Source organism: Procambarus clarkii, chromosome 87 (genome assembly GCF_040958095.1).
Source record: "Procambarus clarkii isolate CNS0578487 chromosome 87, FALCON_Pclarkii_2.0, whole genome shotgun sequence".
Classification (NCBI taxonomy): Eukaryota; Metazoa; Arthropoda; class Malacostraca; order Decapoda; family Cambaridae; genus Procambarus; species Procambarus clarkii.
In genome coordinates, this window is record NC_091236.1 from 5,464,620 (window position 1) to 5,486,902 (window position 22,283).

A 22,283-nucleotide genomic window follows, 5' to 3' on the forward strand; every position below is an offset into this window, starting at 1 on the left:
AGGTTAACAGGTAGTCAACTAGAGCACTCTCTTGACAGTCACTTGTGATGCCTTGCTTGGTAAGTGTCAGAAAGGGCATTGAGTTTATTAATGAATTATTGTCAGTTACTGTGGGCTGGAGTACATGTTCTTTAGTGACTCCCAGGCACCCTAACGTCCCTGCATGAACAGTTTGAAAAGTTTCTTGTGGCATTGGTGCCAGTGTGTCATCCAGTCTGTGCAAGATCCTGTCCTACAGACACAGCCAGATAATACTTTACAGAACACCAGAATGAAAGACAGTTGATCGGAAAAGATAAGTAGATAACACTTACAATAGTCTGTGACACTGAGGGAGTTGTTGCTGTGAGTGTAGCTATCCTGCGAGAGATATCATTGTACTGATTACGGAAGAAGTCACGTTCTTGCTGCAACATATCTTTCTCACGTACAATGTTACTAATATCCACATCTTCTGCCTGAAATTTATAAAATGTAAGATAGTTGTTATCAAATACAGAAATGTTAAAATAAACATAGCAGGTGTTTACACCTTATTAACAGATGTTAAATCCACCACTTGTAACCACAGGCTTTATAATACAGTATACCATAATCATAATATATGCCTACTACCTATGCCTATATATGCCTCATTCACATTGTGTGGATAGTGACTTTTCAGCACACAAAGTTAAGAAATAAACAATACTGGAACTAAACAATTTAAAAGAGTTTAAGATGTTAGATATTGTTGCATGATCAGAGACAAACTTTGAAAAAATATTTTTAATGATCTGTCATATTCCCAAAAGGCTACTCAATATGAGACATGACAGACAAATTAGAAAAGGTGGAGGGGTTGCAGTGGTGGTGAAGAAACACCTACATGTAAAAGAATTATTAATCAACATCCTGTGAGAAGTTGACATAATGGCACTAGAGATTTGTAATCAGGATGATGAACTGATAATCATAAATGTCTACAGTCTACCAGCAAGCAACATGTAAACCTCATATTGATCATGAGATACAGTTAGGGCAGATAAAGATAAATAACAATTGTTGGTACTTGGTGACTAAAAATCAATAGACAGGGAGGGCCTAGAAAGCAAGAATGGAGGCCATTTGGACTGGCAGATTCAAAACTTTATCCTGGAGACATTCATGCATGAACATGTTAAGCAGTCCACAAGAATGAGGGAATGTGATGTTCCTTCAATGCTGGATTTGATATTCACCTGGAATGAAGAAATACAGTGGAACCTCGATTTTCAAATGCCTGTTTTCAAATTTTTTAGTTCTCGTGCTCAATTTCTTCAAAAGATCAGTACAGTGGTACCTCGGAACACGAGTGTCCCTGTATGCGAGTTTTTCGGAATACGAGCCAGATTTCCTCGGAAAATGTGTCTTGGAAGGCGAGGGTTACCTCGGAACACAAGTTCGTTGATACGCGTTCAGGCCGACCTAGCGCGTGGTGGTACGGCGATCGTCGCCCCTCCGCCCCTCAGTTTACCATTGTCTCCAGCCCAGTGACTATCCCTCCTGAATTCTTCACAAGGATTTACAGTTTTATGTCGTTTTTTTGGCCATTTGAGCATAAAAGTTGTTATTATATATCTTGCCATGGGTCTCAAGAAAGCCAATGATAAGGTTCAACCTAAGAAAATAGATGTGAGTAGAGGCAGTAGAGGATGTTCCTTCTTGATTAAGAAAATATGTGAAGTATGGGAAGAACTGCAAAGTTCTGTTGAAAAAACTCACCCAGATAAAGCTGTAGCAGGCTGTTGCATTAACCTTTTAAATGACAATGTGATGTCTTACTACAGACAAGTGTTAAAATGTAGGGAAAAACAAGTGTCTTTAGACAGATTCTTAGTAAGACAAACAAGTCCTAGTGGTATGCAGGCAAAATGTGCCAGTGTGTGCTCACCAGTGAAGTCCTCACTGCCTGATGTGATAATGGAAGGGGACTCCCCTTCCAAACAGTAACTCCTCTCCTCCTCCCCCCCTCCTCACCATCTTCCATACGCCTACAGTATTCAACAGCAAGGTAAGTAATAACTTGAACATAGTTTTGTAGGTTTATTTAGATGAATTAGGTATAAAAATTTAGTTTGATGTGGGTTTTCTGGGGTAGTCAGGAATGGATTAATTTATTTCACATTATTTCTTATGGGGAAATTAGCTTCGGAATATGAGCAGTCTCCAGGAACGAATTAAACTCTTAAACTGAGGTACCCCTGTACTCGTAGTTTGCTCAAGTTTGTTGATACATGTTTGTTGATACTTGGTGCTCAAGTTTGTTCATACACGTATGGGCCAACCGAGCACATAGCGCTCTTCAGTTTACCAGTGTCTCCCACCTAGTGATGATTGCGCTTGAATTCTTTGAAGAATTTCATTGTTTTTGTGTTTTTTTTTGTTTCTGAACATAAAACCAGCACTGAATGTAATGAAACACCATTTTCTGGGTGAGTCCTGGAGGCTCCCTGGTGCTATCAAGGCTGAATGGATATGTATAATTTTCTGGCATCAATGTCAACGGAATTCTTGCCTACCGGGAACCACAAGCCAGAAACTGCCCCCCACCCCCCATCAGAGGCACTAGGAGCAATGGCCTATAGAAACCCCCGTGCAGTTGGGAGCATTCATTCATTGCACCTGAGATACGAGGTCGTTTTGACCATGCTCAAGCGAACCCACTCCGAGATAACTCAACAGAGCGCAAGATAAGAGGTCTGCCCCGCCAGCCTCAAACCCCATCCCCCCCCTGGAGGAAGAGGAGGAGGAGATACCCAACCCCACCACAGGCTGCACGAAATGACCCGAAAGGCCCACAAATCATGGGACCTCGCTCAAGCAAACAGAATGAGCCTCCCCCTATCGCCCCGTCAATGGGACAAACCGTGAAAGGGCCGACGCACCTTACGAGAACCTAAGCAGCGTAAAGGGCAATCCCCACGCCGACCAGAAAATGACGGAACCGGAAGCTGCGCCTGCCCCAAATCTGGCATCATTGGCCTACCACGATGGGAAGAACCGCAAGCCCTGGCACGACCCTTCTGGGAAGGCCCTCCACAAGGCCCCCAGTGAACTAATAAGTCAGACATAGGACAGCAACTAGCCGAAGCCACCTGCAGATATTGCACCACTGCAGACTTTACAAACAGCAGAGACTCCTGCAGATATTGCACCACTGCAGACTTTATAAACAGCAGAGAACAAAATGGCGAAGAGCCAGGAGCCGAAGCAGATTCCAAGGAATCAAGCACTGACTGCCGACACAGAAGTCGAAAAGCAAACTGAATAAAATGACAGAACCCCCCACCAGGCAAAAACAAAAAGAAAAACAAAACCCCGCAAGAGGACAGCAAACCCCAAGGAACAGAGCCGGCCGCGATGTCGGGAAATACAAGCTGAGCAGCACCCTGCGCCCCTACCAGTGCAAACTGCCTCTTACCTGCCAGTAACAAGGGAGAACAGAACACCCAAGAGCCCAACAGGCGTCCGAAAAACCGAAAGGTAAAACGGACCAGCAGAGGCAGACCCCGAGGAGCCTGTGGAAGGTGGCCCCAAGCCCCAAGGGCAGTACTTACAGGGCACCTAGGGAAGGCAGCCCTAGGCGCATGCAGCCCGAGTACTGAAGATAACTCCTGGCTCTCGCACCCACAAAACCAACACCACACGCAAAGCACAGTGCAGTAGCGACACCGGAGCCAGAGCACATGACCATCGCCTATAGCATCAGCCTCAAGAACTGAGGTGTGGGTAGCCGGCGCGGGGGGTCTGGGCTCCCCCTTTCCCCTCCCAGGGACGGGGGAGCTGCGCAGACAGCGGCGTGGAGGTGTGTGACGTCACACTAGATTGCTTGTTTTCGGTTGGGGAGTTCTATCCACTAGTTCAGTTTTTGGTAGCAATTTTAACCAGAATAGGGGTTTGTTTTGAGGCGCTTACCTTTCTGGGTGCCTGTTCCGGTCGATGGCAGACATAGAATGCTTCCAACCACACGGGGGCTTCTATAGGCCATTGCTCCCCTTGCCTTTCTGAGGGGGCCCGGTTCTGGCCGTGGTCCCCGGTAGGCCTAAGAACTCCAGACACATGACTGATGCCAAAGTCTGACATTAGCATATCAGCCTGGGATAGCTCCGGGGAGCCGACGGGGCTCCCCCCAGAAAAATCAATGCCCAGTAAAGATTATTCACTACACACACACACAAAGCAAAATATATCACACTACTATAGGAGTGAAACAGATAAACATGGCCCACAGCACTCAAAAACACAGTTTAGAGGGCTGTAATCAAAACCACTTAATGTTAGAGATCTGAACCAGCTGGCAATGTACCAGTATGAGAGTTGGCTTGGGTCAGTGAACCCTGATGTAAGACTGCAAGCTGGTGGTGAGTAGTGGGTTGGAGCAGGCCACCCAGTCATTAGCTGGTGAGAGCCCTTACTTGGCAGTCACCTGTAATCAAAAGTGTGAGCTCAGCTCACAAGGGGCATTGATTTTGTGGAGACTTTCTGATGGTCATTTCTAGGCTGGACTGAGTATTCTCCGGTAACTTCTTCAATACATTATAACTGTCGAGATGTTTGAAAATTCCCTGCAGCATCATGATGTATGTTGCACCTTCCTGCCAGAACAATCTATGTCTAAGGACACAGTTGGAATTCAAGGAAGCACCCACATGTGAGAGCCCAGAAAGAGCATTACATATTTCAAAAGACTGCCGAGCAACATAAAAAGTAGAAAAGGCAAAATCAAGTTTCCATGTGCAATAGAAAGAAGTACTTTATACAAAAAAGCGAGAATTAAATACATGTTTCTGAAATGTGTATAATTCTGTGATATATTTTACCTGAGGCAAAGGCTGTGCAATGCTGGCTTTAAGATTCTCATACTGCTGCCTGAAGAAGTCTCGTTCCTGCTGGTACACTCTCATATCATTTTGCAGTGCTGTTGAATCTGCAATGTGCTGTGGTGAAGTTTCTGATGATGCCTGGAAAAAATAACATTACAATTTTAGGTCTACTAACAAAATTAAAATTCTACAGGAAATTAAAATATAGGTATAAACTTATTACAGTGCATCCTCACTCTAATGAACCCCGCTCTATCGAATTCCCGGATGACCCGAACAAATTGAATTCGGTATTAAATGTTCAGTGGAACATACATATGTCCGATTAAGTGGGGCTTGTTTGTCCAAGCGATCACAGAGACCGAGCTATCATAGCTGATGACAGCCCTTGTCATCTACAATGATTCACCAAAGTGTAAACAGTTGTACAGTATTAAATTTTGCTTACCTATTGTTTTCAGTGAGAAATGGTTGAAGGATGATAAAATGGCGTCAGGTGAGGCAGGTTGCGTCATTGGTGAGGGTTGGAGTCTGGTGGCAAGTGGTGCCAGTAGTTGGGGGTTTAGTGTCAGGAGGCAGGTGGTGGAAGTTCTCACTGGGGGTTGTCAGAAAAGACTGGTGTCATTGGAGGAAGTTGTCAGGGGAGGCAGGTAGTGTCAGTGGTGTAAGGTGTTGTCAGGGGAGGCAGGTGATGTCAGTAGTGGAAGGTGTTGTCAGGGGAGGCAGGTGTTGTCAGTGGTGGAAGGTGTTGTCAGGAGAGGCAGGTGATGTCAGTGGTGGAAGGTGTTGTCAGGGGAGGCAGGTGGTGTCAGTGGTGGAAGGTGTTGTCAGGGGAGGCAGGTGTTGTCAGTGGTGGAAGGTGTTGTCAGGGGAGGCAGGTGGTGTCAGTGGTGGAAGGTGTTGTCAGGGGAGGCAGGTGTTGTCAGTGGTGTAAGGTGTTGTCAGGGGAGGCAGGTGTTGTCAGTGGTGGAAGGTGTTGTCAGGGGAGGCAGGTGTTGTCAGTGGTGGAAGGTGTTGTCAGGGGAGGCAGGTGATGTCAGTGGTGGAAGGTGTTGTCAGGGGAGGCAGGTGGTGTCAGTGGTGGAAGGTGTTGTCAGGGGAGGCAGGTGATGTCAGTGGTGGAAGGTGTTGTCAGGGGAGGCAAGGCGGTGGTGTTGCTGTACTGGTGAAAGAACACCTAAAGGTGAACGAAATAATGATTGCCAATCCACAAGAAGTTGACATAATACCATTAGAGATCTGCCGTGAGGATGATAAACTAACAATCATAAATGTATATAGTCCACCGCCAAGGAACAAATGGACAAAGGAGGAGCTAGATAGTAAACGAGAGGGTCTTATAACAATAATGAGAGAGATTATAGTGAGAATGGATAAAGATAGATCACGACTGTTGATAGTCGGGGACTTCAACTTGAAGTCCATAGACTGGGAAGCATATGAAGCTAGAACAGAGGATTTTTGGACCTGTAGATTTGTAGACCTCATCCTGGAAACATTTTTTTATCAACATGTTAAACAAGCTACGAGGATAAGGGAAGGAGACGTTCCTTCAATGCTAGATTTGACATAAACAGGATTGGTTCAAAAGAAATTGCAAGAGGGCCAGTGACCAAAAGACACAAAAATGAAATCAATATAGGAAGAGGTCCAAACCCCCAAACATACCAGCGATACAAAGATGCGAGAAACAACTACACGGCAGTGAGGAGAGAGGCAGAAAGAATTTTTGAAAAAGGAATTGCAGACAAATGTAAAACAGAACCCATCCTATTCTATAAATTCATAAACAATAAATTGCAGGTAAAAGATAATATTCAAAGGTTGAAAATGGGAAATAGATTCACAGAAAATGAAAAGGAAATGTGTGAAACATTAAACGAAAAGTTCCAAAGTGTGTCTGTACAAAATGAAATCTTCAGGGAACCAGACACAATAAGAATTCCAGAGAACAATATAAAGCACATAGAGGTGTCTAGAGACAAAATGGAAAGAATGCTCAAGGAGCTAAGTAAGAACAAAGCAGTTGTCCAGATGAAGTTTCACCATGGGTTCTGAGAGAATGTGCACCTGAGCTCAGCATTCCACTTCAACTGATTTTTCAGGCATCCCTGTTTACAGGAGTTGTAGCTGATGCGTGGAAAAACGCTAACATAGTTCCAATCTACAAAAGTGGCAGCAGGGAAGACCCCCTTAATTATAAACCTGCATCATTGACAAGTGTCATACTCAAAATATTGGAAAAAATAATTAAAACTAAATGGGTAGAACACCTGGAGAAAAACGACATAATATCAGACAGACAGCATGGCTTTCGATCTGGAAGATCCTGTGTAATGAACTTACTCAGTTTCTATGATCAAGCGACAGAGATTTTACAGGAAAAAGATGGTTGGGTTGACTGCATCTATCTGGACCTAAAAAAAGGCTTTCGACAGAGTTCCACATAAGAGGTTGTTCTGGAAACTGGAACTTATTGGAGGGGTGACAGGTAAGCTTCTAACATGGATGAAAAATTTCCTGACAGAAAAATGAGGGCCGTAATCAGAGGCAATGTATCGGATTGGAGGAATGTCACAAGTGGAATACCACAGGGTTCAGTTCTTGCATCGGTAATGTTCATTGTCTACATAAACGATCTACCAGTTGGAATACAGAATTATATGAACATGTTTGCTGATGATGCTAAGATAATAGAGAAGATAAGAAACCTGGATGATTGTCATGCCCTTCAAGAAGACCTGTGACAAAGTAAGTATATGGAGCAACACTTGGCAAATGGAATTTAATGTGAATAAATGCCATGTTATGGAATGTGGAATTGGAGAACATAGACCCCACACAACCTATATATTATGTGAGAAATCTTTAAAGAATTCTGACAAAGAAAGGGATCAAGGGGTGGTTATTAGATAGAAAACTGTCACCTGAGAACCACATTAAGAACATTGTGCAAGGAGCCTATGCCATGCTTTCTAACTTCAGAATTGCTTTTAAATACATGGATGGAGAAATACTGAAGAAATTGTTCACGACTTGTTAGACCAAAGCTGGAATATGCAGTGGTTGTATGGTGCCCATATCTTAAGAAGCACATCAACAAACTGGAAAAGGTGCAATGACATGCCACTAAGTGGCTCCCAGAACTGAAGGACAAGAGCTACGAGGAGAGGTTAGTGGCATTAAATATGCAAAAACTAGAAGATAGAAGAAAAAGAGGCGATATGATCACTACGTTCAAAATAGTTACAGGAATCGATAAAATGGATAGGGAAGAATTCCTGAGACCCGGAACTTCAAGAACAAGAAGTCATAGATTTAAACTCACGAAACAAAGCTGCCGGAGAAATATAAGAAAATTCACTTTTGTAAACAGAGTGATAGACGGTTGGAACAAGTTAGGTGAGAAGGTGGTGGAGGCCAAAACCATCAGTAATTTCAAAGTGTTATATGACAAAGAGTGCTGGGGAGACGGGACACCACGAGCGTAGCTCTCATCCTGTAACTACACTTAGGTAATTACAGGGGTTCAGTTCTTGCACCGGCAATGTTCACTGTTTAAAAAAATTCACCTTCATAAACAGAGTCTTAGATGGTAGAAACAAGCGAGGTGGTGAAGGCCAAAATTGTCAGAAGTTTCAAAGCATTTTATGACAGAGTGCTACGAAGACGGGACACCATGAGCGTAGCTCTCAACCTGTAACTACACTTGGGTAATTACACAAGGACCATGTGTCTTTATTAATTCACCAGGACCATGTGTATTCATCAACTCACCAGGAGCAAGAAACAATATTTTGTCTCATCTACAGGGTTGGGAAGAATGTCAGTATCGAAGAGCAACTTTGATAAGCTGAAAGGAATCACAAAACATTAAGTTTTCCCTCAAGAAATGTATGAAGATCAGCAAACTGCCAAACAATATGCTGTAACTGGAAAAACTTAGCCCCCTGACTACTCCCATTGCCACCATGAGGCAGCCCAGGACTCTGAAGCGACTACCTCATTATAGAGCTTAAGCAAACAACTGGACACAGGGAAGAAAAACCCAGCTTTGAATGTAATAAAATGTCCCTTTCGTGCAGAAGCTTGGTGCCTCCCTGAAGCTATCTTGTTGAGATTGCTCCATACTGAAAGGTCACAGAAGTTCTGCTCGACTTACTGAGGATTGGAGCCAGAACCTAGCCCCCTTACGAAGGCGCAGAGATTCAGTGACAATTCACCATCCCGCATGAAGAAGTATCCAGAAAGTAAGCCAAGCTTTACAGATAACTGGAGGGGTTCATAAAAATGTAGTCTTGAAAATGCCAAAGAACTCCACAAATGATTTACACAAAACAATCCCAACCCAAGGAAACCACCGGCTTACTAAGACAGGCGAGGGTGACCCCAAGCGAGGAGAGACTCTAAAGGTAGTGTCCCCAGGTGAGATAATCCTGACCGTGCAAAAAGTGCACAGGGAAGATAACCCTGAGTACAAGCAGCTCCCAGCATTCTTGAACTTCTGGCTCACGCTACAAAACTGTTTATAAGAACAGCCACAAAGGGAAAACATCACTCGAAAAAAGTGAAATCAAACCTAGTTTCCATGAAATTTTGGCAGTTTGTTTTCAAAACTGGGGAGTTCTTTTGGCAGTTTTTAGGCTGTAGTCTCATTTTTAACCATGCCATGGATTGTTTTGATTTGATGACTTTCTGAATGCTTTCCTGGTGGAGGTAGACATGAATTCCTTTAAATGTAAGGTGTTCGTAGTGCTACCGCTCCCTGCACATCTCTGAGGGGCCCAGGTTCTGACTCGTGGTCCCTGATAGGTCAATAAGAACTCCGTGACTGATGGCAACTAGTAGTATGGAAGTAGTAGTAGTTCCTGGGCTGGAACCTGTCAGGAAACTACATACTATACATCAAATGTCTTCAAAAGATATTTTTTAAATTCCACTGTATCAGTGCAATAAATACTCTTACTTTTTCTTGCCTCTCTTATCTTCATACAAACATCTAGTGAATCTACTGTCAAACCATAACAATTGACAATATGATACCCTAGTTAGAGGAGAACGTTGAGGATGATCGATGTCAATAGTTCCAGCAGCAGGAACAGGCCCTCGAGCTAGTTGCAAATTTAGTTGCTGTCGGAAATATTCCATCTGTTGCTTGAAGAAATCTCGCTCTCTTCTTATAGTTTCCAAATCAACAGCTGTAAACAGACAAAATTACCAAAAGCAAAAAATAGGAAATCATATGGAAATAGTGATATAAAGAGACAAATCAATAGAGTAAAGAGGGCAAGTGTTATGGGGCTCAAAGTGTTTAGTACATACAACAAAAGGCCGAGAAGTCTTCATATATGTACAAGATTAACCCCCTCAACTGCTCGGCTTCCAAATATGACACCTCCCCAGTGCGCAGGAAATAAATTCTCTGGAAAAAATTCTTATTTGTTTTGAAAGTGTCAAAACCCCTTCCCTGAGTATGGGTATAGTAACAGAAGGTCGAAATTGTACGTACTTTGGCTGCTATGGGGTTCGTAAGTTTGCGCGTGAAATCATAATTTCCTGGTCGCCCGTGGTGTACGCCCCCGGGGCCGGTAGGGCGCCTGGGGCAGGATGCACGAGTTGCCGCGAATATATTTTTGTTCAGTTTTTGCGCACAGTTCCAAATACATTTTATTTGTTTTTTGTGCCAATCCTATGTATAATAAACACGTACACTATATTATGACAGTAGAACATCCGTACCGTCCGAAGACACTGTGTTATGTGCATGACACGTATGTACACATATTTCCCATGCATCATGCTAATTTACGTATATATATATATATACAATCTATTTACACACTATACACTATCACACACTATATACATTCACCATCAACACACTCAGAACTCCGCGAGTCAGCTGCCACACCCTCAATCTTTCAACATCCAGTGTCTCCCTCACTCCTCCAACATCTTACTCGCCAACATTGCTCCTCTACAACCTAAGAGGTTATAGAGGAAATTGCCCTTGAACCTAAGGGCGCACAGGGTGATCCCCGTGCTGACCAGAAAAAGACAGAACCGGAGGCTGCGCCTGCCCCAAATCTGGCACCACTGGCCTACCACAACAGGAAGAACCCCAAGCCCTGGCACGACCCTTCCGGGAAGGCCCCCCACGAGCCCCCTGGAAAACTAAGTTGGACATAGGACGGCAACTAGCTGAAGCTGCCTGTTGACAGTGCACCACAGCAGACTCTGCAAACAGCAGAGGACAAAAAGGCAAAGACAACCGAAGAGCCAGGGCCCAAGCGGATTCTGAAGGCACAATCTGCGAGTGTCACCCCTGAGACAAGGGAGCAGAGCAACCTTCAATCTCGCATAAAGTGAGAGGGAACTCAAGGGTCATATCCATCAGACCACGGAGCCTCCGTGGGGTTTCCCAGGGCCCTTAGCCTTGTTAACACGCTAAGGGAAGTCCAGGCATGGTACTGCGAACCGGTGCCCAAGTCTATCAAACGAACTTCTAAAAGCTGATTCCACGGGAAGTGTCCATTCACGGGGGCCTAGCAGGGAATACCACCAATACACAGAAGCAAATAAAATTATACTATCCCAACAAGAGAGAGGAGGAAGGACAAAGGCAGACCCCCCCCACACACACAACCAGGCAGGAAAACAAAAACAAAAGAAAAAACCCCACAAGAGGAAACATACTTAGGCAGAACAAAGCCAGCCACTATAAGAGATGATAACTAGCTGTGTAGTACTCCGCGCCTCTAACAGTGACGAAAACTACCTCCTACTCAGAGACAAAGAAGGGCAACAAAACCCCAGCTGACCCCAAAGGTGGCTAAATACCGAGCAGTAAAACACACAGCGGAGGTAGATCCGTAAAATCTCTGTTGCTCGATCATAGAAACTGAGAAAAATTCGATAAACAGGATCTTCCAGATCAAAAACCATACTGTTTGTCTGATATTATATCATTTCTCTCCAGGTGTTCTACCCATTTAGTTTTAATTATTTTTTCCAATATTTTGACTATTACACTTGTCAATGATACCGTCTATAATTAAGGGGGTCTTCCCTACTTCCACTTTTGTAGATTGTAGATTGAGTGTGCGGAAAGGTGCGTGCTCATGGGGTAACACTTGGCCGATTTCTGTGTTTGCTCTGGGTAAAAGGGCTGTTTTACCTTTTATATGTATATCCCTTTAGAGAATTCTGTTGCGAACAATTTGATACCAGAATGAACGATGTAACACAAAAATTTAAGTGAGAAAACTGAAAAAAGTACACACATTTTAGTGCAGGTTTTGGTGTGCAGATGTGTGCTATCTCACGGGAAACGCTCTGCCGATTTTTGGGTTTGCTCTGGCTGGCACGCCGGGCTTTTTGACCTTACATTCATATATTCCTTTAGGAATTCTATTGTGAACAATTTGATACCAAAATGAACGATTTAACATGAAAATTTAAGTGAGAAAACTGAAAAGAGTATGCACATTTTAGTGTGGGCGTGCGCTCAATGGAAACGCTCGGCTCACCTTGGGGTGGGCAAGGGCGCGCACGCCGGGGGTCACGAAAGTTTTAAGAAATTTAGCTGCTACGTCAGTAAAACATGAAATAACAGCAAATTTGTGTCTGTTCTTAATCATTTATTGAAGATATTCTGAGGACTAATTTATGCATATACAGTATTAAACTAATCAATCTGAACTAAGTTTATCTCAAATAACATTACTGTACAGTATGCTAATACAACAACAGCTTCTACTCTCTGCCATCAAATAATGAATGGTGTTTGTACATGAAATACTCACTACCAACAGGTACAGACTGAGGCCTTGGTGGAGGAATAACAGGGGAACCTGCAGAAGCTGGACCACCTGTCATGGAAGCCATAGCAGTAGCCACAGTTGGTCCTGGAGGCAAGGGAGCCGTGGATGGTGGGCCACCAGCACCTGTGCTGGAAGGGCCCACTCCTGCACTACCTGAGACAGGGGAACCTGCAGATCCTCCTGTCTGTTGGCTTTTAAGAGACTGATATTGCATCTTGTAGAAATCTCGCTCTTGTTTTAAAACATCTCGCTCGTGTGTCAAACGTGCAATCTCGTTTTCCTACAACAGGGTAAATGTGAAATAACATCTTGAATAATACAAAAAATAATGTAACCATAAATACAAATGTGTTCACCCACCTAATTTATTATTTATTTCTATAAACAATAGAAGAATGATCTAATGATTAGTTACAATCTCTCAGAAAGTATTAACTGTTACACCAGCCTATTGGCTTGATTACATATATCCTGCATATACAATATTTTTCTTCTTAAATCTTTAATACTAACTGGAGAAATGGGCTTAGGACGAGGTCTGCCAATCTGCATGGGTGTGGAGGGTGTAGAAGAAGGCTTACTCTTAAGGATGTCCAGCAGTTGTATCACCTGCTCACTGTAGTACTCACGCTCCTTCTCTGCCTGCCTCTTTTCTGCTTGAGTCTTTTAAACAGATGGTCATTACTGATTAGATATGCAAGTCAAATACGGTGACAAAAGGGCATATGTTATATCAACCTATTTTCTAACCCATTTAAACTTACAAAACAACAGGTATAAGAAATGCTGCAGCATGTGCATGAATCATGTAACATGTGCAGATATTGAGGAGGCATACCATTAGCTAGCACCAAACAATAAAATCACTAAAAAGAGAAATAAATGTATAACAGTATTAAAAAAAAATGCCAAATGGAATAGTATATACTTACCAGATTTAGTTGCTCACTGAAGTAGTTTCTTTCCTGCTGCATTTGCCGGTGCTGACTTTGAAGTTTTGTCAAATCATCGCTAATGTATGACCGAGACTGTTCCACCACTTGCTTCTCTCGTGACAACTGCAAAATAATTTATAACTATTGTACTATATATTAATTTTCTCCACTATCCTCAATCTAGCATTCTATGAATTCCCTGACCATTGATGCATCCTCACAACTATATTCATGTTATTTCATAATTTGGCAAATCAATCCTTCAAATGTACAGTACTGTGTTTTGAAAACTTGATTGTGAAAAGTAATGCATACAGAATTTAAGGACTTAATAATATGTATTTTCCAGTACATTCTCCAACAGTTTAACCTCCAAACAACAAAACTTTCAAACTGCAGATCTCCCCTAATCCAGAAGAGGACCCTTATTTAAAAAAAGAAAAAAGCATTGAGTAATGAAAAAGCCACTTACTGCTCGAGCCCTGGTGGCTCACTGAAGCTACCTTGCTGTAATTGCTCCTTATTAAAATGTCAGATTAGTCACAAAAATTCTGTTTAGCCTACCAGGGACCATGGTCAGATCCTCGCCCTATCACAAAGGCACAGGGAGCAAGTGACAATTCGCCACCCCATCAGGTGGAAGGGAATTATTAGGGGAAAGTACAAAGCCATTACAACTATATAGCTCTTGGAAGGGGTCGTGACCTTTTTACCGATGTTCTTCTAGAGAATTTTATTGCGAACACATTGGTACCAAAATGAAATATGTAGCTCGAGAACTAATGGCAGGAGAGTAAAAAGAGTATACACATTTTTGTTTTGCCGCTTAAGCGACAAAAACGTCGCGCGCACATACCGCTTTTTTTTAACGTTAGCCGGCTGGGCGAAAGTGTTAACTGCACATAGTGTACGTATTCATTATACATAGGATTGGCACGTAAAAACAAATAAAATGTATTTGGAACTGTGCGCAAAAAATGAACAAAAATATATTCGAGGCAACGCGCACATCCTGCCCCAGGCGCCGTACTGGCCCCGGGAGTGTACACCATGGGCGAACGGGGAATGATGACGTCACGTGCCAACTTACGGACCCCATAGTAGCCAAAGTAAGTACAATTTCGACTTTCAGTTACTATACCCATACTCAGAGAAGGGTTTTTGACAGTTTCAAAACAAAAAATAATTTTTTCCTGATAATTTATTTCCTGTGCACTGGGGGGGGGGGGGGGGGGGGGTCATATTTGGAAGCCGAGCAGTTGAGGGGTTAATTGAAATTTTTCCCCGGAATACGACCCGCCAAATCATTTAACAACCAGGTACCCATTTTCTGCTGGGTGAACAGAGGCTACAGTTAAGGATTGGCACCAGGTAAATCCTCCCCAACGAGGATACCAATCCAAGCTAAAGCGCTCGCAAAGTGCCAGGCGAGTGCTTTACCCCTACGCCATTGGATTGCGGCATATCTTACTTGCTCAGTAAGACGAATTCAGGGAACCAACGGGGCTCCCACAGAAAACAACTTCAGCAACCTATGTGACCATTTAGTATGGAAAAATCTCAACAAGACAGCTTCAGGGAATCTCCAGGAGGCATCTCACATAAATAAAATTGGAACATACACAATCACAGGCCACTGGAGGACAGAGTCCTAATTCTTCTTTTTCAGATTTGTGGGTTGGGTGTTTAGTCAGGTGAAAGTGAAGCCATGAAGGGCAACTAGGGCAACTATGCACCAGGCACATGATTGAAATGGTCAGCTGGCTAGAGCCCTGAGTTACCAAAGCTGCCATCTAGTAGTGAAGTAGTGTAACTAGTGCCGGCACTGGCTAATATCTGTACAAAGTTCAGGGGATGCCAATGTTTTTTTATGCAATTGGTTGTTTTAGGGCACTATCTTTCTGGTGGTTTTGGGTTGATCACCAGACTCTGTGGCACCCAGATGATCAATATCTTGCAAACTCCTAACCTAAGCAAACCTAGCATCTATTGAGCAGACCAAAATCTGTTCCTGGGGCCAGGATTTATCAAGCATTTATGCAACCACTAACAAAATATGAACATCTTTCTTCAATCATGGCAGCTTTGTCTTCATATATTAAACAGTTTATGAATGCCAAAGCACCATGAGGCTTTTATACCAATAATAATCTTAGGTTATAAAGTTTAGAACCTAATAAAATGTTCAATAATGTAAACAAAACTGCCATTATTAAGGAAATATGCTCAATTTTTATAAGTGGTTGCATTAATATTGTATAAATCATGGCCCTGGTCTTTGGCAAGTTCTTGTGACTCACAAGGGCCTGCTGGAGTACATTAAGTTTGGGGCTAACTATGCAGGTAGCTCAGTGAGTCACAGAAGGAAGCCTGCCAGAAAGGACAGATTCACTAATAATTAATTAGATATAATGCACAGTCTAGATAGACCTGTCAAGTTAATTGAATAGATGGTGTAACGGCAGTTATACCTCCCCAGTCTGGTCCCTGTAGAAGTCCCTTTCTTGCTCCAAATTAGTGTTCTGAGTCTGAAGCTTTATCATCTCCTCTTTGTAGTAGTTTCGTTCCTGCTCCAAATCTTTGTTCTTCCCCAACAACTTCTCCGTCTCCGACGTGTAGAAGGCTTTCCCTTGCTCGGCTGAGTCTTTTTTGTCCTTTAACTCACTGATAGTTTTGTTCAGAGCATCTTTTTGTGACTTCAGTTCACATATAGTCATATTTAAAACATCTTTCTGTCCCTTAAGCTCACTAATGGTCTTACGAAGGGCATCTCCATCCACAGAGAGACGAAGTTTATCAGTTTCTGTTTCCTGCACTGTAAAAAACAAACAAATAGTCCATATTAATGAAAAATTTTAGTTGGTATAACAAGCAATAAGCATTCTTTCTGCACAGGCTAATCAGTAGCTCTTTGATGCTACAACTTGGAAAGGTCCAATCGTTGACACACACCAGGCCTCTAGGCAACCCATGTATGCCTACCAGGGACCTGGCCAAGCATCTAGGCCACTGAAAAAGGTTTAGGGAAGCCTGAGGAAAAAAAAAAAACAGCGTTGAATGTATTGAAATGACATTTTCTGGGTGAGACCAGGAGGCTCTCTGAAGCTAACAGGGCTGATATGAATGTATAAGACCCTAGCATCAGTCAAGCAAATGGAGTTCTTAGGCTTACTGGAGACCTTGAGTCAGAACCTGGCCCTCTCAGAGAGGCACGAGGAGCAACGGCCTGTAGAAACCCCAGTGTGATTGGCAGCATTCTATGTTTGCCATCGTCTGGGGTCAGGCCCCTAACAATGGGTATAAATTGGATAAGTTTAGATTTAGGAAAGACTTGGGTAAATACTGGTTCGGTAACAGGGTTGTTGATTTGTGGAACCAATTACCGCGTAACGTGGTGGAGGTGGGGGTCCCTCGCTTGTTTCAAGCGCGGGTTGGACATGTATACGAGTGGGATTGGGTGGTTATAGATAAGAGCTGCCTCGTATGGGCCAATAGGCCTTCTGCAGTTACCTTTGTTCTTATGTTCTTATTACATTCAACAGTGAATTTTTAAATAGATAAAATAGTATTATCATTATTATTCCTATTCTTATATATACATAGAAGTATGCCATGGAGTGAAATGTCTGTATTTGTGCTCTTTGGATAATAACAGCAACATACCGGTTGTAGCATTAAATCAATTCAAATGTGTGTGGTGTAACATGCATTATAATTACTTGTATGTGCACATGATTTAAATAAAATAAATTGTCCTTCTGATAACTTGTATAACTCACATGAAACTGTTAAGCGATTGATTTTATCCACCAAAGACTTCTTTTCCTCCTGTCCTTTCCGTAAAAGATCTTCCATTCGCTTGTTTTCATCCATCATTGGTACCCGTTCTGTTACAAGTCGTGTATGGTCATGAGATAATTTAGAATAATCATGACGGACATGGACCCAGTTCTTTATACAACCGATCACGTTCATCTCGCATTAGGTGATACAAGCGATGTTGTTCTGCTAATCAGCTTTGCAACTCGTAAGTTTGGTCTGCAAAATAAGTAAAAATCAAAACAGTGTTGAATGTAATGAAATGCCAATTTCTGGGTGAGCTCTGGTGGCTTCCTGAAAGCTACTACCTCTGATATAGCACTATACTACTAGGTGCCATCAGTCGCAAAGTTTTATGACTTACCGGGAACCATGAGCAGAACAAAACAAAATAAAGCACTGCTGGCCAAACGAGACCACTGTCTCGAGAACCACCAAACAAATAGAATTTGTAAACAAGAGAACCTTGTTTACAAATACTACATGTCTACAGTTATACTACATGTCTACAGTTATACTACATGTCTACAGTTATACTACATGTCTACAGTTATACTACATGTCTACAGTTATACTACATGACTACAGTTATACTACATGTCTACAGTTATACTACATGTCTACAGTTATACTACATGTCTACAGTTATACTACATGACTACAGTTATACTACATGTCTAAATTTATCACACTACATAAAATTTGGGTTATCATAATGCTGCACAAATTTCTGTCAAGTTAAGAAAAGCTGTCATAATAATATCACAGTCTAAAGGATCACAAGGATGCAAATATAATTAAAGACATTTCGTTCAAAATATGATGTACAATATTAACAACCCAGTGTACATACTTTAGTGTGCTACAGTATACATACTTTAGTGTGCTACAGTATACATACTTTAGTGTGCTACAGTATACATACTTTAGTGTGCTACAGTATACATACTTTAGTGTGCTACAGTATACATACTTTAGTGTGCTACAGTATACATACTTTAGTGTGCTACAGTATACATACTTTAGTGTGCTACAGTATACATACTCTAGTGAGCTACAGTATACATACTCTGGTGTGCTACAGTGTACATTCTCTGGTGTGTTACAGTGTACATTCTCTGGTGTGCTACAGTGTACATACTCTAGTGTGTTACAGTATACATTCTCTGGTGTGCTACAGTGTACATTCTCTGGTGTGTTACAGTATACATTCTCTGGTGTGCTACAGTATACATACTCTGGTGTGCTACAGTATACATACTCTGGTGTGCTACAGTATACATACTCTGGTGTGCTACAGTATACATACTCTGGTGTGCTACAGTATACATACTCTGGTGTGCTACAGTATACATACTCTGGTGTGCTACAGTATACATACTCTGGTGTGCTACAGTATACATACTCTGGTGTGCTACAGTATACATACTCTGGTGTGCTACAGTATACATACTCTGGTGTGCTACAGTATACATACTCTGGTGTGCTACAGTATACATACTCTGGTGTGCTACAATATACATACTCTGGTGTGCTACACTATACATACTCTGGTGTGCTACAGTATACATACTCTGGTGTGCTACAGTATACATACTCTGGTGTGCTACAGTATACATACTCTGGTGTGCTACAGTATACATACACTGGTGTGCTACAGTATACATACACTGGTGTGCTACAGTATACATACTCTGGTGTGCTACAGTATACATACTCTGGTGAGCTCCAGTCTTTGTGTCAGAGTTTCCGCTGTGTTTATGACATCCTCCTCCAAGAGTCGATTGGTATTTTCTACATCACAGAGTTCTTTGGTGAGGTCTGTGTTGACATCAGCAAGCTCTACCGCTCGGTTCATTGCATCGTGAGTGTCGCCAAGAATGTCTGCAGCAAGAATTAGGTAAATAATACAAAAGAATTTTGTTTTTATATATATATAATTGGTCTTAATGTTATACAAAAATCAGATAGCTTTGTTCAAATTAGAAATGACACAAGTCAGATTTTTAAAATCAGCAGAATATAGTCATATATATATATAAAATAGTGAGCCAGTCATACTTTTAAGTTTACTCTCCAGTTGGATGTTTGTTTTAGTGAGCATGTCATTGTGGAGCTGTAGCTGGTGGAGGTGTGCGTGTGCTGCCTGCAACCGGTTGTCTTCTATCACAGCAGCTACCGTTCTCCCTCCTTCCAATAATCCCTGGAGTCTACTGATTTCTCTCTCTCTATTTGAAATCTAAGAAAAAAAGAAGGAAATAAAAAATCAGCTTTGAATATAATGAAATGCCAATTTCTGGTTGAGCCCCAGTGACTCCCAGAAGCTACTCTCTCTCTCTCTGACAGTGTCCCATACTACTAGGTCCCATCAGTTGTAGAGTTCTATTAGCCTACTGGGGACAACGAGCCAGATCCTGGGGCCCTCCTCAGAGGCGGAGGGATCGGTGGCACTTATGATATAAGTTTAAGAAATTTATTCACATCTGCCACCAAGAAGGAAGGCACCCAAAAAGTTGGCAAAAAAAAAAAAAAAAAAAAAAAAACCAACGTTGAATGTAATGAAACGCCATTTTCTGGGCCAGACCCGTCGGCTCCCTGGAGCTTTACCAGGCTGATATGCTAATGTCAGACTTTGGCATCAGTCATGTGTATGGAGTTCTAGGGCCTACCGGGACCACGGCCAGAACCTGGCCCCCTCAGAGAGGCAAGGAGAGCAATGGCCTATAGAAACCCCCGTGTGGTTGGAAGCATTCTATGTCTGCCATCGACCAGGTCAAGCATCCAGAAAAGTAAGCATTCCAAAACAAACCCCTATTCTGGTGAAAATTGCTACCTAAAGCCAAACTAGTGGACAGAACTCCTCAAGAGAAAACAAGCAAAATATTATGACGTTACAAGTCACCGCACCGCTGTCTGCCCAGCTCCCCCCTCCTCGGGAGGGGGAAGGGGGAGCCCCAGACCTCCCACGTCAGCTATCCAGCCCATCAGTTCTGAGGCTGGATGTCAAAACACGCGAAAAACTGCCGACCGGAAGGAGGGAGGGTTGCCGGGGAGCCTCCGAGTCTCACCCAGAAAATGGCTTTTCATTACATTCAACGCTGGTTTTCTGGGGGAGCCCCATCGGCTCCCCGGAGCTAACTACCCACAGAGGAAGGTGAAAGGGATGGAACCGGGAGGCGGACACCACGCACCCCCTACGGAAGCGAGACAACCGCCAGCAAATGCCAACCCAAGGCGCCACAGCCCCGAAAAGTCCCGGGAACAACACGAAAACAACGAGCAGCAAGGCCCCTGTACGAACACCCAAGATCCATGCCCGAAAGACCGCAAGGACACGTCGCCCAGACGGCAGCGAGAGCAGTGAAGCCACGAACGCCACTGGCATGAGGGAAGAACACAGGCAGCTTAGCCGCAAGAACACGACTGACAACCCGGGACACCAACACCCGCCTGGAAGAACAGAACCGGATCAACGCAAAACGCGCTCCGGACACAGACGCCGTGGCATGCAAACAACAGTGGAGGGCCGCCACTGAACACAAAACACGACACACCCCCGGCCCGACCAACGAAGCACCAACAAACCATGGACCCCTCCAGAACGCAGCAGCCCCACCCCGCGCCAGAAAAGATGGAGACTGCTGCCACCGAACAACCAAAACGCTACAACCGAAGGAGCAAGAAAACTCAGCGACCCGACCCCCAGAGGCTAATGCCAAAAGGAAAAAGAGCCGACGAAAAAACAAACCGGAACCGAAGGGGCACTACCAACCGAGGAGAAGACAGAGCACGCTGACCAGAGACCAGGATGGTGCAAGCAGCGCACGAACAGGCCGGAGGTGAAACAACGCACGAGACAGCTTACTAACGGTGCAGAAACAACACAAAGACCGAAAGCAAGCCGAAGCGGCTCCGCCAGCGCCGCATGAAAAGAGGCGACAGTATGTGGCAAGACGACGGCCCCCAACCCCCACCAGAAAACGAAGCCGACGCTAACAAGAGTAACCACCTAAGAAGGGACAGGAAAAGGAAGGACCGCCAAAATACCCCATACTGCCGCCAAGAGAAGTACGCAGGTGGGACACCTACCACGAAGCCACCCGACCACCAACCGGAGGTGAGACTGCAAGGCAGAATGTAAGCAGCCCCGACAAGGCCCCTCCGAGCCCAAGAAAAGGCGGAGCCACGGGAAGATCTCGGGCGCGACCACCGAAACCCAGGCGGCACAAGGAGATGGAACACAAGGGGCAAGAACGAAGGCAGACCCCCCCCCCCCCACCAGGTAGATAAACAAAAAGAAAAAGAAAACCCCGCAAGAGCGTACGCAAGCGGAACTGAGCCGGCCGCCATGATTGGTGGAGACAAGCTGCACAGTACCCTGCGCCCCACCAGTGCAAAAACTGCCCCTTACCCTAAGGCGAACAAGGGAGACAGAACACCAGAGTACACAAAGAGCGGCCGAAAACCACGCAGTAAACGGCCTAGCAGGGTCAGGACCCAAGGAACTTGTGGAAGGTGGCCCCAAGGGCAGTACTTACAGGGCACCTAGGGAAGGGAACCCTAGGCACATGCAGCCCGAGTACTGGAGACTCACTCCCGGCTCACACACCACCTAGAAAACAGACACCACACTCTAGGTACAGTGCTGAAACAACTACTGGAGCCAGAGCACATAACCGGTGCCTATAGCATCAGCCGAAGAACTGATGGGTGGATAGCCGGCGTGGGAGGTCTGGGGCTCCCCCTTCCCCCTCCCGGGGAGGGGGGAGCTGCGCAGACAGCGGCGCGGTGACGTGTGACGTCATACTAGTTTGCTTGTTTTCTGTTGGGGAGTTCTATCCACTAGTTTGGCTTTAGGTAGC

The 22,283-nt window shown here is 43.8% G+C and overlaps 1 protein-coding gene across 1 annotated transcript in view; it reads right to left on the minus strand.

Moving 5' to 3' along the window:
• Positions 1-22,283, minus strand: part of LOC123746995 (centrosomal protein of 135 kDa) — a 145,061-nt gene that overhangs the window by 88,401 nt on the left and 34,377 nt on the right. The window contains 12 exon segments of the mRNA XM_069317321.1: positions 315-458; positions 4,842-4,982; positions 9,888-10,042; positions 12,650-12,947; positions 13,181-13,330; positions 13,600-13,725; positions 16,074-16,417; positions 17,382-17,547; positions 17,549-17,613; positions 17,616-17,640; positions 19,139-19,305; positions 19,483-19,660. Coding sequence (XP_069173422.1) covers positions 315-458; positions 4,842-4,982; positions 9,888-10,042; positions 12,650-12,947; positions 13,181-13,330; positions 13,600-13,725; positions 16,074-16,417; positions 17,382-17,547; positions 17,549-17,613; positions 17,616-17,640; positions 19,139-19,305; positions 19,483-19,660 — 1,959 coding nt within the window.